Genomic DNA, 17,049 nt, shown 5'->3' on the forward strand with positions numbered 1-17,049 from the left:
TGACAACATCTTTGACTAATTCAAGCAACAAACACTTCCATTATAATGCTATATAAAGCCTGGGATCCCTTTCATTGGCTAAAACTTGAACAGCATTGGCTCATGCTTAAGTTCGGACATTGACTTCTAAGAAATGTGAGGGCACAAGATAAAAGTAACCCAAAACCTTAAGTTTAGCGGAAGAGCGGTCCAAAGCAAACATTGTGCCCAATGGTTTGTTTGTTTGTTTATTTGTTTGGATAGGATTAGCTTATCTAAAGGAAAAAGAAAACCCGACGAAAAAATACGAATAAAGCTGTGCTGAGCAACACTAGGGCTTGTGTACTGAAAATAGCATGAAATCAATATGCCAGTAACATGATTTATATATATATTTTTTTAACACTTAGTCGGTACATTCCGACTTTATTGGATTACCATATAATGTGGTGACCATATGTTCAGTGCTATCGAGAAAATTACATTTTCCCACAGTTCAACACTTATGAAATAATCTCATAAATAGGTTTACACAATGTTTTTAAAAGAGGGGTGGAAATGCAAAATACAACAATAAATACAAAGTCACGATTTAGACTGCAAAGCTCCTATCAAACAAGCTTTCAAGTCAAGACAAACAAACACAGACAGAAATGTAGTCTGATTTCTTTCATGAGAGACTCTTTGATGGATGTTGTAAGATGGATTTCTGAGATGACTGGGCAAAGATAAAGACCTCCAACTCTCAAACTCTTTTGATCTGAAAAATCTATTAAAAAATCTGCTTAAATAAATAAATAAATATAATAAATAAGAGGCAAATTAAAATGGAAGTTTGTTTGTAGGTGATTGCATGAAGTTGTGGATGGTAACCAGGGCTTTACAATGCAGTTGCTAAGGTGTACAAAGGGGTTTTTAGAGGGTGCCGTGTGGTTGCCAGGGTGTCCTTGATGGTTTCTAGTGCGTTCTCCAAAGCCAATCTAAGACCTCTAGGTTTCTATTATTTCTAAATACGTCTGTCATTTGTTTCTATTTTCATCATCCACGGGTTTAAATAAATACACATTCCACATGATTTTGAAGTTAATTTTAAGAACCAAAAAACTCATACCTCCGTGTCTTTCTTGCATACTTTTGTAATGTCATTTTTAGATGATGCCTAAACAAAAGAAAAACATACAAAATCTTGAGCAGGTTTATCTCACAGTCCACCGATGACTTTTCTACGTTACGGCCCAAGCGATATTCAACCAGGATATTCAAAGAGATTTAAAGTGAGATCTAATCTCGCTGAACGTTTACCTGCTTACAGTCTCTCCGACATTCAGCCGAGATGGCCAGTTCACAACATCCCAGGCCGACCCATCCATCAGACTTTTTGGATGCCCCTTAAAATAAAACGATTATCAGCCACGGATAAAAATCACCCGTTTAAGTCACACTGACATTTAGGAATCCCGCAATGTAAAAAAACACTTGAACTTTACGCATACATGTTACTTTGATGGCTCTCAAAACAACAATACGGGGCATTCATCTCGACAAGTATTTTGTCCAGACATGTTTTTTTAATGTTCTGTGTTTGGCTTCGGTTATATGCAGTGAACCTCAAAGCTCTGGATCGGGACTTTAATGGGCATTGTTAGATGTAGTTTGATAGATGTGAACTGTGATATTTTTGCATCTGGGAGGCATTAGATCTTCAGAGACCAAATCCTCGCTTGTTCTTCTAAGACTGCTACAGGTTGAAAGACAGGTGCGTTATGCCGACATCCCTAAACATCTCCATCTGGGGTTACAAGTACACATCATACCAGGTAATGTTTTGTTGATGCAGATCCAAAGTTCACTCTGTAAAACAAAAAACAAAAGAAAATTGCATTAGAAAAACATTCGTTTCATAATGTCAAACATTGATCTTATACAGCAATATGGTGCTCCTTAAATTCATTGTCTTTTTAAGGATGTTGATGTGAGGGTGAGTATTCAACAAACACTCTTAAAAAACCTATTAAGTCTCATTATAAACCACACATATGAAGTCTGTGTACAAACAGCACTTTGCAGGAAAGCAATTTTGAAACTGCATGCTTTGGTAATAGCTCCTTATATTGCAATGTTTTTCACTGGGTCTCCTGGGAGCCTCCTAATATAAGTCCGCTTTAATTAAATCTAGATGCACACGAGAGGCACGAAAGTCCTGTGGTCGGTTAGTGTAGGATCAGCGGGTGAAGCATTTCAGCTTCATCCACATGACGCAGGAAGAAGCAGGCGGAGCGTTCTGCCAAAGCCTGAGCTTTGACAAGATAATAAAGCAGATAACAGGATATTGTGCCAGACTCATTCGACGTCACCGTAAGTACTCCATCATCTCCTCTGGCTGATGAAAAAAGAAGCCGCTGTCAAAAAGATTCAGCGTCACTAATGAAGAACAGAAAAAAGGTAATAAAACACAAACATGAGTTTGTGATCTATTAGAGCGTCAATTTCAGAGGTTTCCAAACACATCTGTACATCTTTTTGCACGCTTTAATATGCTTTTAAACACATTTTCTAAGCGGAAAGAGCTTTGAGATTCTCTGCTTCCCTGCGTTTCCAAAGTCGATTAGCTTCCATTGGGGAAATGAGTGCAGGACACATGTCCAAATGGCTTCCACTACAGCTAATGAGAGACTGAATGTAACCGCATATTGGAATTAAGGGAAGCAGGGCGGAGGGCAGCCTTTCCAAGGTGGAGGGAAGTTGTTCAACTTCAGCTTTGGTGTCTTTTCTTACTAACAGGTAAATACGCAAAACCGAAGTGAGGAACAGGAAGCAGCAGCTGCCACTTTTGAGACTTCCTGTGTTGACAGGGTAGCGCTTTATTGTAAACAGAGATTCGGAGCTGGAATTGTGCAAATGACTTACCAAGGTCTCCGGGCAGTAACTTGGCAAACGCAGGAGAAGATGCCTCAGACGTGATTCACTTCTAATGGTCGCGAGCTGTGGAGAGAAACGTCCAAACATTCATGTGCCAGTTCAAATATTCACGATTTGATCTTTTTCAAATTTTTTGTAAATAAGGAATCTTACTTTTATATATGAAAGCAACATTTTTGTCATACTTTTTGAACACATCTTTTTGAAAAGTAAATAAACAACCAATTAAATTAAACTTTTCAAATGTACAAAATGCAAAAATATTATATGTAGGCCTATGTAGTATTTGTATTAACTGCTGTACTATTTTAAAAATGAAGGTGCTTAAAACGTTCTTCAAAGTGATGGCATAGAAGAAACAGTTTTGGTTCCAGAAAGAACCGTTCAGTCAAATGTTTTTTTAAAAACCTTCTATTACCTTTTTATAATCTGAAGAACCTTTTTTCGCTACAAAAAAAGCCTTTTGTGATACAGAAAAAAAGGTTATTCTATGGCACCGTGAAGCACCTTTATCTTTAAGAGTGTAGTCTGGGTCCTATTTTTGACTTTGCATAGTTCAGTTCATGTTTTTCCAAGAATTTACCAAGTAACAGATGAATCTGCTTCAAAACACTGACTAGATAAAAAAAGCCTTTGATGTCTACAACAAAAGATACGGGATGTTCTTTCTCCTCCCTTTTAAAAGTTGACAAGCTTTTTTATTTAGCCTTTCCTTTAAACAGAATTTATATTTCAACTGTTCAGACACTTCTTGTATTTGTATTTCACAACCTGAACCCCAGTGTGAAAACTTCTCCAAATGCCGTGATGGGTCATTCCAACTCCATCAGAACCTGGCGGCAGACCCACATGATTCTGTCTGCTGTAAACAAAATCAAGTCCTCAAATCTGTCTTTGGTAGTGTTTTTGGGAGCGTGATCAAGAACGATCATCTATTCAAGTCTGAGTTCTCTAGAACGATCTGCCAACTCGCTGGTTTGAAGCCAAAATCAGTTCCAGTGGATTCAGCACGTTTAACATTTTAAGAACCACCGGCATTTAAACATTTCTGTAGGTTTGGCCAGATTTTGCAGCAGAATTCCTCTATGATGAAGAATAATTTGTGATAATGAGGGATGGAACATTTGAATTTGTTGGCAAAAATGTCTTTCGGCAAAAAAATCTATTTAAAATATGCAAGATCTCGTTCATGAAAAAACTCGAAACTGACTATAAAAATGAATAATCATTGACTTCTTCGTCTACACACAACATCTTTTATTTATTCATAAACTATTAGCAACTTCTCATTTCGACTACTTTACATTTTTAAAAACTTTAACTCGTTCTAAAAAAGTTCATAAATACAATACATTAACTATACATAACCATCTTCCAAATGGAATTTCAGTGTGTGGGCATTCGGTTAGTATTAAACAGAACATTTACAACAAAAATAGCGAAGAGAAAAATCATTTCACAATAATATTTAATAATATTGATAAGACGAGTGCAAACGGTTCTGTTAATGAAGCGAAGTGCACACAGCTTTAAAAAATAACTGCAGGATCAAAAATAAGAGCAGCTGCTGGGCAGCAATTGCAGCCGCTTCTTCAAAGGGAACCCAGCGACCCCGCCCACCGGAGAAAGAATGGCCTCTGCTAATAAATGAACCATCCAGTCTATTTGGAAAAGTTTCTCTTTTTTTACTCTCCTCAACATATCTTTTTTCTGCTCTTTTTTGTTTTTGTTTTGAGGGCTAAATCAATGGCGGGTGCCAGCGAGAACTTCTAAAGAAGCGCAGCGCCCCATTCTCAAAGGGTTGAAGGCCTCGTCTCATCAAAGCATCAGCCGTCCATTAGGATGAAATGGTCTTGAGCGATTACCATCCAGCAAGGCTGTGACAGAGGCTGGTTCCCTCCTCTTTCTCTTCACAGAAACCATAGTGCTGTTGCCTGGGCCTAACAAGGTGTTATTATCTCCTCCTAATCTCCCTTTATAGATCCGTCTTCTTGTGCGCTTTTAGCTTGTCTTTCTCTTTTTCTCTGTGTGTCAGTCTTGACACCCATTCTCCCTCTAATGTCATTTTTTCAGTTCTTGTTGGGTTTTTGATCATCATCTGGTTTCTTTGGTCACTGGCAGGTGCAAAACTGGTCACAAGAGGGCTTGACACAGACATCTTGCATTAAGACTGTCTGTACTTTGAATAGGATGCACCAGGACTGAGTGACCCTTGATAACTTTTTGAGATAGGTCCTTTCAGAAGTGGATGTAAAAAAGATGTGAAGTGTAAAATCTTAATTAAATAAAGATGTAAGCATGTTTGCTCCTTTATTATCCCCTAAACTTCAAAGGAAGGGGGAAAACATCACAGAGAGTTCTGAAAATAAGATTTGTGTCTTGTGGTTCAGCATGCAGATTTCACATATCATCTGTCCCCAGAATGAGTTGTAGTTGACAAAAAGTTCCCAACAAAATCAAATACTAACATGGTAAGATATGTTACATATATGGGCCTAATAACAAAAATATACAAAATTATTAACATGACTGTTTGTAATAAGAAACACTTTTTGTATCTGCAAAAGGAGGAATTTTACTGCAGTTTACATCGTAAATAATATGATAGTATACTCAAGAATGTGGAGAAATATATGATTACTGTATAGTTAAAGAATGGAAAACACAGAAAAATTCAAACAGAAAAATTATATTGCTCTAATTTACCCAACTGTAACAGAAATGTCCTTCGTCCCTTTCCTGCCTATTGATGTGATAAACTACTCATAAATATTTTATTTGTATATTATTTAAAATATAACGTTATAACGTTTTATACTACAAATGTTGTGCTACAAATGTTTGGCCTGTGCTACAAAACTTTAAAGCTCCGTAGCACAAGTGCTACGTGCAATAAAAGTTAACTGTACTTTATAAATAAATACTTCAATGTACTTCAAAGAATACTGATAAATCATGACTGAACTATAGGATCACGCTTGCAGCAATTTATTTTAAGTAGTTTAATAGATGGAGTTTTGAATGTTTGCAATCTAGATATTTTTTTCGTGGAATGCTGAATGTAACATTCACATCTAAAAACCCATATAATCTAATTCAGTTAACTAACAGAGCAATGACCTTCAAAAATATTTGATAAAGACATTACTTTCAAAAATGTTCTCTCTTTTTTTATGCGTATTTAATATGTATTCCACAGCATTGGTGTTGCAGCTTCAACATGTTCAGTATTTTGTATTTGTATTTTGCTGATGTGAATGTGTCTTACCTGTTCACATGCTCCCCAACACTGAGGAAAGTGTTCTGTAGCATGCTGGCAGCAGGATGAGTCTAGAGAGAGAGAGAGAGAAAGGCAAGTTCAGTATCTTTTGATCTAATGTACTCCCAACATATTTCTCTTTAAGTCCTGTCAACAGATAGAACCTGTTGTCGGCTCTTTGTATTCCATCATAAATAGTCAGACTAGTGTATCTTGAAAATGTGCAGCGAGCAATGAATCGTTTTGGAATTCCACTTCTTGTTAGACTATACAAGGACATTGCAGCCTTAAGTTCTGTTTTCAGAACCTGAGTAACATTTGATGTACACCAGACCTTAAAATTAGGCATAAAAAGATCACGTAAAACAGTATTTAAATCATTATCAATCTCTTGCATTTGTTAAAAACACACAATGTTTACAATCTGACAATATTGTTTTATGTTCGTCTACTGTATACTGTAGCACAGTAGCATTTTTATTAAAAACGCTATCCAGATGTTTAAGCGGCCCTGCAACAATGTGTCACGAATTCTGACTTCTTTACAATGTTAAACGTGATGTCTTTCTCATGCTTAACATGGTCAACTTGTCAAAAAACGAGTTGGGTGTATTATGTGGTATTTCTGTGCTCGATACACTCCCCCCGTGATCGTACAGGTTTCGGAAAGTTTTTTTTGAACATATAAAACTGTTTCATAACAACTTTTCTTAGTCCTTTATTGGACAATTCTCCACACGGAAAAGCAGAAGGCACGCCCACAGGAGAGCAGGAGAAGGAGCCTGTGCTCACTTTCACTTGTAAACAGGAGAGTGAGCATATGTTTGCAAAGTTATGGGGGTTTGTTTGTTAGCATTTGGGTGATGAATGTTATATAAACTGTGGATATAACGCTGAATTTGAAGATCGTTTGAAACTGATATATGAAGCCGCCCCAGAGCTTAAATAAACGAGACATAAACTGAGTGCGGTGAGTGAAACTGATGTTTGTGTTTTGTTGACAATGTGCTTTGGTTCAGCCTACCCCTCCCCCCCACACGCGCCGTATGGTTTCTGAAACAATCATAAAGCTGTATCTATCTTTTATAAATGTGATCAAACTAAATACACTTCAAAGATACGAAGTATGCAATACTACTCTATAGGTACTCAAGATTAATATGAGATTGGCTTAAACCCTGTGTGTTACGCCCCCTTTAAGACTGCAATTGAGACAAAGTAAAATGGGTCATGTGAGGTGGATGGGATACAAATATATTTTAAGTTCTAATATCACATTTAAAATTAAATTCTGATATATTTCTTTCATATTTAGCCACATTTAACCCAAGATTCACGTCATGTGTGCATCTTGTCGTGGTTTCAGGTCTGTTCTAATGCTAAGCTACACAGGGCAGACTAGCCACGTAATATTCACTAATTGTTAATTTAGTCCAATTTTCCATGTTTTCTTTTACCGTAATTGCATTTGTGTAATAACTTTGGAAAAGTATATTCTCATCTCTATGTGCTCCTTCAGAAAAGGTCGTTATTATCAAAATGAAGTACTTTCATCTCAGCCCAGACTCGGTCCTCATCCATTTGCGTCTCATCCAGACTTCCTTTCATCAGTGTGATTCGATCTGTTTCTTCTGTTTTATTGAATCTTCCTCCATTTTGGACGAGACGCAGCCGTCGTGACTCAGGTGTCTGTGTGTGTGTGCTGTTAAGTGCTCTTCTTTGATGGCTGCAGTGAGTTTTGAGGAGGGGATCTGCTGGGACTCACAAGGGTCTTGGGTAAGAGGGTCTGGAAGGATAAGTGGTTCTGGAAGAACTCTGCTTTCCGTTCCAGATTGTCTGGTTTTGAGATGACCAGCCGGCCGGTAGATGTGAGACAGACCAGCGACCCTCTGTTGCTTTCATCGTTTTGATTAAGAGGACGCAATCGTTTCCAGAGCTGACACCTGTGCATCTGTAACATGTTGGAGTATTTGTGCGTATGCATGAGAGAGTGTGTCTATATGTGTCCGGGTTGCACAAATAAACTGATAAATATATTTGGTCACGGTGTGAGTCACATCGCCAGCCGCAGTCATGCAGGACTGTTATTTAGTTAGAGTTGTCCAAAGGTCAACTTTAAAGAAAGTTGACATGCCTTTAGCACTTAAAGTGACCAGACTTATTCACAAGAACATTCAAAATTCTTGTTTTTTTCTCACAACTAGGCTATTTGAAGCCTTGGTGAGGCTGAAAATGGTAGTAGGTTGGGAGGAATATATTTCTATGAAGAAATGGGAATGAGACATTGGTCTGAATGACTCTTTTGTGACACTGTCTTGTGTGTCTTTGTTCCATTTTGGCACCATCCACAGATATGGGGGCAGCATATATGTTCCCTGTTTACTACATACTAATACGAAGGGTTTGTGATATTTTCAGTTTTGCTTAGTTTGGATCAAGGAGCTATATACCCCTGACTTTAATATATCAGCTGTTTCCCTGTTTTATGCAAATGTCCATTTGTGGTTTTATATATATATATAAGGTGATGGTGTCTTGCGTGTCAATTGAAATAAATAATTGTCAATAAAAACAATTTATGGCAATTTATGTAATGTAAGTAGGCAGAAAAAGGTTAAAATATTTCTGAACCAGGTGTTCTGGTGTTTTTCCCATTTTTCAAGGCATTGGAATTGTATCATTTGAAATGAAATGGTGAAGAGCATTTTTATAATATGGATATGGATATCTGATATGATTTGCATTTGGCAATAATGGAGCATTTCGTTGTACTGTATTTAAATGAAAATATTTAATATATATGCATACATATCTATTTTTGTAATTGTTTTGTAAAATGATGTATACATAAATAATAATAATAATAATAATCATGAATAAAAAGAAGAGCAAACAGAGACCAGACTGCTGTGTCTCCTTCACATGTGTCTCTAGATTTACATACAATGTCTCATATCTTAATATACTGTGTTTCCTGTGTTCCTGTACCTACATTTATAGCACATTGCAGTAGCACTGCCAAGGTAACAAGTTTGATCCTAAGGAATACATAATCATAAAGTTGTATGGATTGAATGCCCTGTAGTCGTTTTGGATACAGGTGTCTACCAAATGCATAAATGTCTCAAACTGAGTTTTTCGAGAAATAGAAATACTACTACAATAATTCAATATAAACCACAGTTAATGAACTATATCTCAACAATGTCTCATTAGTGTCTATATTTATTTTTCCAAAAAAAAATCCACTAAACATCTGAAACAGTGTTGATACTTAAAAGAAAAATAACTCCATTCCCCTGAGCTGCAAACTTCTGAGCAACAAAATACTCCTCTGTTTATCCAGTACTTAAGAGCAACCCCTCTGTGAAGGCAACATGTGCTAGTATTTTGGGTTAACCCGCTACCGTGTCCCTGTTTTTCTCAAGAACAGTAAAAATGCCACCAACAAGCCACATCAAAGGAATTCCCCTCTTCAAAACCATCTTGCCCTCCTCCAACTCCTCTCCCTCCTCAATGCTCCTGAACATCCACCACACTGCCTCCCACTTGCTAACATTCAAACTGGCTCCATTGAAGCTAGCTAAAGGATGCTCCTTCTCACTAGTACTCCTTCAAGTGTACTTTATATTCGATCGTTTTTAGTAAAGTAGAAAGTAAAGGATAAGGGTGAATCTAGTCATGCCCCTTCTGCGAAGAGTGTTTGTCAAAGTGCACATTTGATATCCAGAAGAGTTGGTGTTTCTGGTATATATTATAGGACTTGAAAGGGAGGCACATTGACAGCTTCGACGAAGCTAAAACATCAACGAGAACCAGACGAGTGGGCCATGAGGTGCAAGTACACGGTGGGGGTTGCAATATATGGTCTTGAGACCCTGGACCCTCATGTGCTTCAATGGACAGCCATGAGGATTCTATTTAAACTCAAAGACTTGGTTATATCATCTGCAGGCATACACAACAGGAAGGTACAGACGTAGACCCTTCACTCTGAAGGACAAGAGAGACTTTTATATAGTGACCTCAAAGAATGTGAGCCAAAATGAAAATATCGTGTCAATCCTTTCGAAACCTTGGATATCCAAATTCGCTGATTTTCAGAAAATGGAAAACCACTATTGACAAGCACTTTTTAAGACTTTTTCTGATTACATATTTGCAAAACCCAGTGACAAACATAAAGGGTGACTAAAGTTTATGATTTAGGGCAAAAATAAAATGGCGAAATATGGAAATACAAGGTTTCTGAAGGACAGCAGCAGCGACATATAAATGTATTTATAATACATTTTAAAATACCAATAGTGGCTCCAATTTAAAAGACATATTATGACATGTTTAAGGAAAACACAAAGAGTATTTCAACCATTTTTTCTTACTTCAGGTGAACAGCTATAATTGTATCTTTTGTTACAATGTCATGTTTATTATATTGTAATAAAAATGTTCTAGTAAAGTTATTTCTGGGAAAAGGTTTAGGACTATCTGTGACTTAGCATCCAAAAGTGTCTAAATACTTTAGATCTACTGTAGGTTCTTATTATTAATAATTTGTTACATTTGCGACAGAGGGTAAAAGCGACAAACAGACAATAAAAGGTAAAGATAAAATTAAGAAGATTTTATAACTGTCACACATTCCTTTGTTGTTCACTCAGTATAACCAGTCAAAATCTTTTCTCGTATGCATGAAGTGATAAAGTCATTTCGAAACTAACGTTAGATTCAGGCTGGAGAAAAAGCAGGCCCTGTCAATACATATTTTAACACAAACGGGACGCCTGGAAATGGGGGAGGGATGTTAGCTTTTAAAGCACCGCCATTCCCATCCATCCCTACTTCAACAGGCGAATTTCCACTTGCATTCCTTTATATAGACCGTCTGGTCAAAGCGCCATGCCCTTCAACAATAACAAGAGGAAAAGGGCAAACATGCTCCAGACACCAGCAGAGCTCTCAGAGGAAGGATGTGAATTCCAAATTTCTGTATTATATATTTTATTTTAACTGAAAACATTGTTATCCAGAGACAAATGGTTTATTAAAGCGCTTGGTTGTAATGGAGCTGCAAGCAAATGCTCATACACAAACGGCCGACGATGACCAGCTCTTTCCGATCATTTTGTCTTATTCTTAGTTCTCAACAATGCTATTTTCATAATGACCACAAAAGTTTGTTGTTGGAGTATAAGCATGCGAAACTCATTATAAGTGATACTTTAGGCCTAAATCAAAATTTTCCCATGTTTTACAGACACTCAAAGCATCCTAAGTGAATGTTAATTTCTTCTTGAAGAATAATGCAGACGGAATTATAATACCACGCATGCTTTTACTTCCAAGCGGTAGAATGGGAGTGATTGGGGGGCAATTTTTTGAAGCTCCACATAGTGCAGCCATCGATCAAAGAACTGCTCGACATGGCTCCGTGGTCTTAACAAAGGTCTTTTGTAGAGAATCGATGTGTTTGGTTAAGAGAAATATCCATATTGACAACGCTATTAACCATAATGTCTAACATCCGCTGAAGGCAAATGAGAGGCTTGATTTGCATCATTTGCCGGAAAAAATAACCTCTCCTTCACCTGCAGCGGATGTTAGACCTTATCGCTAATAGTGTTGTCAATATGGTTTGTTTTTCTTTTCTTTGAACGATGGACGCACTTTTTGGAGCTTCAAAAAGGTTCTCCCCTTAACTCCCATTCTACCACTTGGAAGTAAAAGTATACGTTGTATTATACCTACGACTGCATTATTCGTCAAGAAAGTTACATTCACTTAGGATGCTTTGAGGGAGAGTAAACATAGGGAAATTGTGATTCAGGCCTGAAGTATCTATCACTTTAAAGTTGAAATTTGATTTAGAGAAGGTCTGAGATTAACATAAAGGGGCAACCACCAGTCCATATCCTCGTTGAAGTGAAGGACAGCCGAGCAATTTGTGGCCTCTTTGTGGCTGTCGCTCGTGTCCCTTAACAAGCTGAGATTTTAATGACACAATTGAAGGTGCAGTGGACCATTCAGTCCCGGTTACTGCTCTTCTGCTCTTGTCGCACATTCTTTGACACAATATCGGGGTTTTTTTCTCAAAGAGAGGAACGCAAGCAAATGAAAGCCATTTCAAAAGCCATGGCAACTACAGTAGCTGTAGCAGTGCAAGTGTCTTTTTTGGAAAAACAAAGGCAAAATGCAACACATTGTTTGTTGCTTATGGAGCAGAGCAGCGCGCCGATTTCAATGGTTTACATTATATGAGGGCAGGATCAAGTGTGCAGTGAACCGAAATATTTTTCGCTTTGAGGCCTTTAATGAACAATGACAGCTGCACATGGGCTGGTTAGGATGCATGAAGCTGAGAGGCAAATGGGCTGTTAATGAGCAGCGGACACAGATATACAGGCGTTGAGTGGATACACAGATACACTCTGTAAAGCCCACTAGTGTATTTAGAGAATGCAGCTGATTCCAGAAATGGTTAGGTGACAGGCTATTCAGTAAAGGACTGGAGATAAGCTGTTCTTAAACCTGTTAGATGAAAAATATAATATTTGATTAACCAACAGTGTTGTAAGGTTGGGAACTGAACTGGTTCCAGATCATACCAAAACAAAAGTATTTTTTAAATAATTTTTCCCATAATGACTGATGAGATGTCTTCTTAGAAAGAGACCTAGACATCTCAAAGATGTCTCAGAAGAGATAACAATAATGTCACAAATTGAGATTTGAAAAAGTGTTCAATCAAAGATAATAAACAAAGATGTTAATATGAATCAAACATTTCTCAATAAATGTATCCAAATCCAGATTATTTTATCTACACTAAAAAAACAATACTGCTTTGATACAGTCACTAAATTCACTTGGATAACTAACTATTGGAAATAGCTAACATTTAAAATGTAAGAATTATTACTTAGATCAACATTAGTCTGAAATGTCAAGTATGATGACAACATAGAAAACATCTGTTGGCCTTTATTCCTTTATGTTCAAGCAAGATCAAAACAAAGTTAAAAAAGAACAACTGGTCATCATACAAATCTAAAAGAACAAAACACATTTTTGAGAGAGAACATCTCAGAAAGAGAAGGGGTGGGGTCTTTCGTGGAGGCAGATATGAGGCAGCACTGTCGGCAGGTGAGCCGAAGAGGACCACCTCAAAGGTAAAACAGAAAAATGAAAAGGCCTGGACTGTGGCATACAAAATAAAATAAAATTACCACTCAAGACGAAAAACAATTAGGCTGACATGATGCTATATATCTAGTATTTTACTTTTTTTTCACTGTTATTTACAGATACAGTAAAAAACACAATGAGGGGAGGGGGAAGACATAACCCAGTCCTAAACCTGTGCTGCCAACATGAGCACCATATCTTAAATTGTCAGAGAACATACAGTAAATCCAAAAGTCTTAATATTCAAGAAAATAAATCAAGAAATATTGCTGCACTTTATGGACAACCCAGGCTTGACTGCAAAGTATCATTAGAAGTCCATAATGCTGTTTGTTCCCATTGTAAATAAAACGAAAAATAATTAATGAATCATTGCTGTGACTGCCATAATAACGTCACAGAACATAAAATAAATAAATAACGCAAAGGACGACCAAATCTGTATAACACTGGTTGAACGCATGAGCTATTACTAAGGCCCCCACCGACATGAATAGAAAGAGGTTATGGACTTCACAGTTAGAGGGGAGTCCTGGACAACCTAAAAGATAAACAATGACCTACATCAACAAAAGCAATGAGTGATAGAGGCCAGCGTGGGGCTTGGGGTAATCCTTTCAAGCTGTAAAGAAGCATGCCCTGTCGCCCAGAGGGTGGTCTGAGAAGACACAATGGAGCAGTGGACATTTGAAAAGACCAGGCTGACTTCGGCTACAACATACCCGGTGGGAGCCGTGTGGTAGATACAGTTAACAAAACTGTAGACTGCCTTCCTCCAACAGAGGGTTTTTTGAAAAGTGAAAAGGCAACACTTTACTTGGGAATCTGCGCTATTTGACTAAAGTAAGCTGTCTTCCCGACCAATACTTCCAATTTGGTGTGTGAGGAAATGGTTTGAGCAAAAGCTTTTGTAAGGGGGAGCTAGTACTTAAATAAATATCCTGCCCTATCATTGTGAAGGTAATCTGTATGAATCTGTTCCACTATTTTAAACTTCCCCTTCCCAAAACAGCATGGGTGGGGATTGCTCTAAACCAGAATTTAGTAGAAAAGAACATCCAAGATGTCACCCACCAATTGCAATCAATGTATAATTTAAAGGGACATTTGGTTAAGATGCTTAAGCCCTTTCCGTGGCACAATCCAGCGGCCGAATGCGACACATGGCAGCTCAAAAGCATCCAGTGTGCTTGTCATGCCCACATGGTGGGCGGTTATCAATCAGGCCGTACTGACGCGTGCCTTCTGCAACATGAATGGGACATCTGCCACAGCAAAGCCTTTCCGTTTCCTCCCGGAGTCAGGGGTTGGCATGCGGCTACAAAGAGACACTTCCATGGTCTGACTCGCCGCAGAAGATCTAAAAACTCAGCAGATGCGGTCAGAGAAAATACTGATTGCACATGAGCAATAATTAGGATTAAAGAAGAGGAAATGACATCTTGCAAGACAAGATGGCTATAAAGAAGGACAGAAATATTAAAAAAGACCAATTACTAATCTGAGGACTGGCTGTTATAAAAACTCATTTGAAAATGTTTAATGAGAGGAACTTGGAACAAAACTACAATTCAAACATCTAGTTTCTTCATTGCGATGGTCACACTAGACTTATCGCTCTATTGACTTCCAATGATGTGCATGTAAATGCAATACACCAAAAATGAAAGCTCATGTGAAGTTTCTCATTTTGGTTCAATTGAAGATAGATACGTATATTTTCAGAAAATCCAACATGAAGGAAATGCTGATGATAGAGACAGTCCAATAGACTAAGGGGTCTTTGTAGGAATTTCGCATTCAACCGCTACATAAGGTTTTTAAATGTAGGCTTGTCGTGTTGATCTATTTACAAACTTTGTTAACCTACATGTTAATGATCTGACCTGCAAACAGGAAGGTTTCAAGTTCAAGTTTCAAGTTTTTCCTAGATTCATCTCTAGACGGTGTGGCAACAGACCGCCCACGGTCCTTTCACTGAACGTCTGATGCATTTTGCGATGGCAAGCACATGTGAAAATCGCAAGTTCCTATCACATGGCAAAGCTATGCTGCCATGTTCCAGCTGAAATCTTTGAAGGATTTTATTTATAGACAAATTTGGAAAGACAAGTTTAGCCAAGTAACAGTTCTTCTGGGTTTCTTTTAAAGTTATCAGAAATAATCTACAGGCGCTCTATTGTTTGTGAATGTGTACCGGAAGTTCAGTTGGGGTCACAAAAGTGTGCGCATTAACGTTTGTTTATGTTTTTTTAGATGAAAAATATCTAGGAGATAAATAGATACTGTATCTATTTCTATTTTATACTTTTTCTTTGTGTAATTATTAATTAGTTCTAATAACTTTTATATTCAGTGCTTGTCTGTTGATGACTGATTTTAAATTGACCCGTCCCTTTAAATGGCACACTAAAACATCGCTACACCAACAGTCGATGGTGTGTGACAGCAAATTTTTTTAAATCAATATATTAATTTATATCATTATTGTTTATATTTATAACATACAATTTCAGAGATGTATCTGTCACACCAAAAGACACATTTACGATGTTTGTCAACTAGCCTTCCCAAATACATGCATAACATGCTTCCAGCTAATCCACTCAATCTCAAGTGGTGAAAATAAGCACTTGATGTCTTGTTTATATTTTCAAAATGTAAATTTCCATGGCAGGATATAACATTACAAGTCTTTCAAGGGAGTCCTTGAAGTAAGAAGCTGAAATTATTCATTTTCAAAATATGAACCATATGTCGTTGAGCGTGTGAATAATTCATTTCACTTCCATTGCCAAATAGTTGGTATTGGCCTCGCTTTCAATTGGCCTCATGACTTTGAGAGTAAACGCTGAGTAAATGCATGAGCAATGCAACTTGTGATTCTTTCCTTAAGACATCATTTAATTCCCACTGGACAAATATTATGAGCTCATACAGAATTACGCAGCCACAAACTTTGGATAATTTTAGCGCATTAAACAGCATGTGCAACTTATTGTTATCTTGACTCACCAAATGCTGCAATCGCATGCAAGGGCGGCATAAACATCCGTCACAGAATTTGCGCTCACTGCATCAGTTGTTATGACAAGATTGGCTACCTCACATTGAAAATTTTACAGCACTATTGCGATTGCTTTCTCCTGGCAAAGTGTCATCGCAGAGGAGGTCCGGATGGTACAAGTGCCTAGTCGTAATGACAGGGTGTCATTCCACTCGCTGACCACCTTTTGTTTCCAGCCAGAAGAGCCTGGTCACAATTTGTCCTAAATCCACCAAGTGTTAAATACGATTCCCACTTTCCATCATATAAAATACAGAGTTCGGCTTTTAGTCAAAGACAAGCAAAAGGGGCGTTCACTCATTGACAAACCCTTACATGAAAAGCTGTCGCGAACCGTGTTTGCTGGAATTTCGAGGCCACTTATACTTTCTGCCAGTTCACTTCCTGTTGAGATTTCTCCTCAAAAGCCTGTTTCCTTTCACAGCGAAAGGCTAGGGGCAATCGTCTTGTCTTTGCCGTGAAGGGAGGGTGTTACAAGATACGTTTCAATAGCACTTTTGCTTCCTTGCGCCTGTTAAAGAAGACATCACCCTTGGCCCTGTCTTTAGAATGTAAGCGATTGTAGACACATACAATGTTGAACGGTGAATTTTTGTCTTCTTTTTTCTACAGCTCCTGCATTCCTCTGTGGCAGGCTCAG

At 37.7% G+C, this 17,049-nt stretch overlaps 1 protein-coding gene across 1 annotated transcript in view; it reads right to left on the reverse strand.

Annotated features, from left to right (window-relative positions):
• Nucleotides 1-17,049, reverse strand: part of reck (reversion-inducing-cysteine-rich protein with kazal motifs) — a 42,720-nt gene that overhangs the window by 20,665 nt on the left and 5,006 nt on the right. The window contains exons 2-6 of the mRNA XM_056738713.1: nucleotides 6,167-6,228; nucleotides 2,887-2,961; nucleotides 1,794-1,830; nucleotides 1,282-1,367; nucleotides 1,091-1,138 (exon numbers count right to left, since the gene is read on the reverse strand). Of these exons, the coding sequence (XP_056594691.1) occupies nucleotides 1,091-1,138; nucleotides 1,282-1,367; nucleotides 1,794-1,830; nucleotides 2,887-2,961; nucleotides 6,167-6,228 (308 nt within the window). The remainder of the gene's footprint in view (nucleotides 1-1,090; nucleotides 1,139-1,281; nucleotides 1,368-1,793; nucleotides 1,831-2,886; nucleotides 2,962-6,166; nucleotides 6,229-17,049) is intronic.

The sequence above is a fragment of the Triplophysa dalaica genome, chromosome 23 (assembly GCF_015846415.1).
Source record: "Triplophysa dalaica isolate WHDGS20190420 chromosome 23, ASM1584641v1, whole genome shotgun sequence".
Lineage (NCBI taxonomy): Eukaryota > Metazoa > Chordata > Actinopteri > Cypriniformes > Nemacheilidae > Triplophysa > Triplophysa dalaica.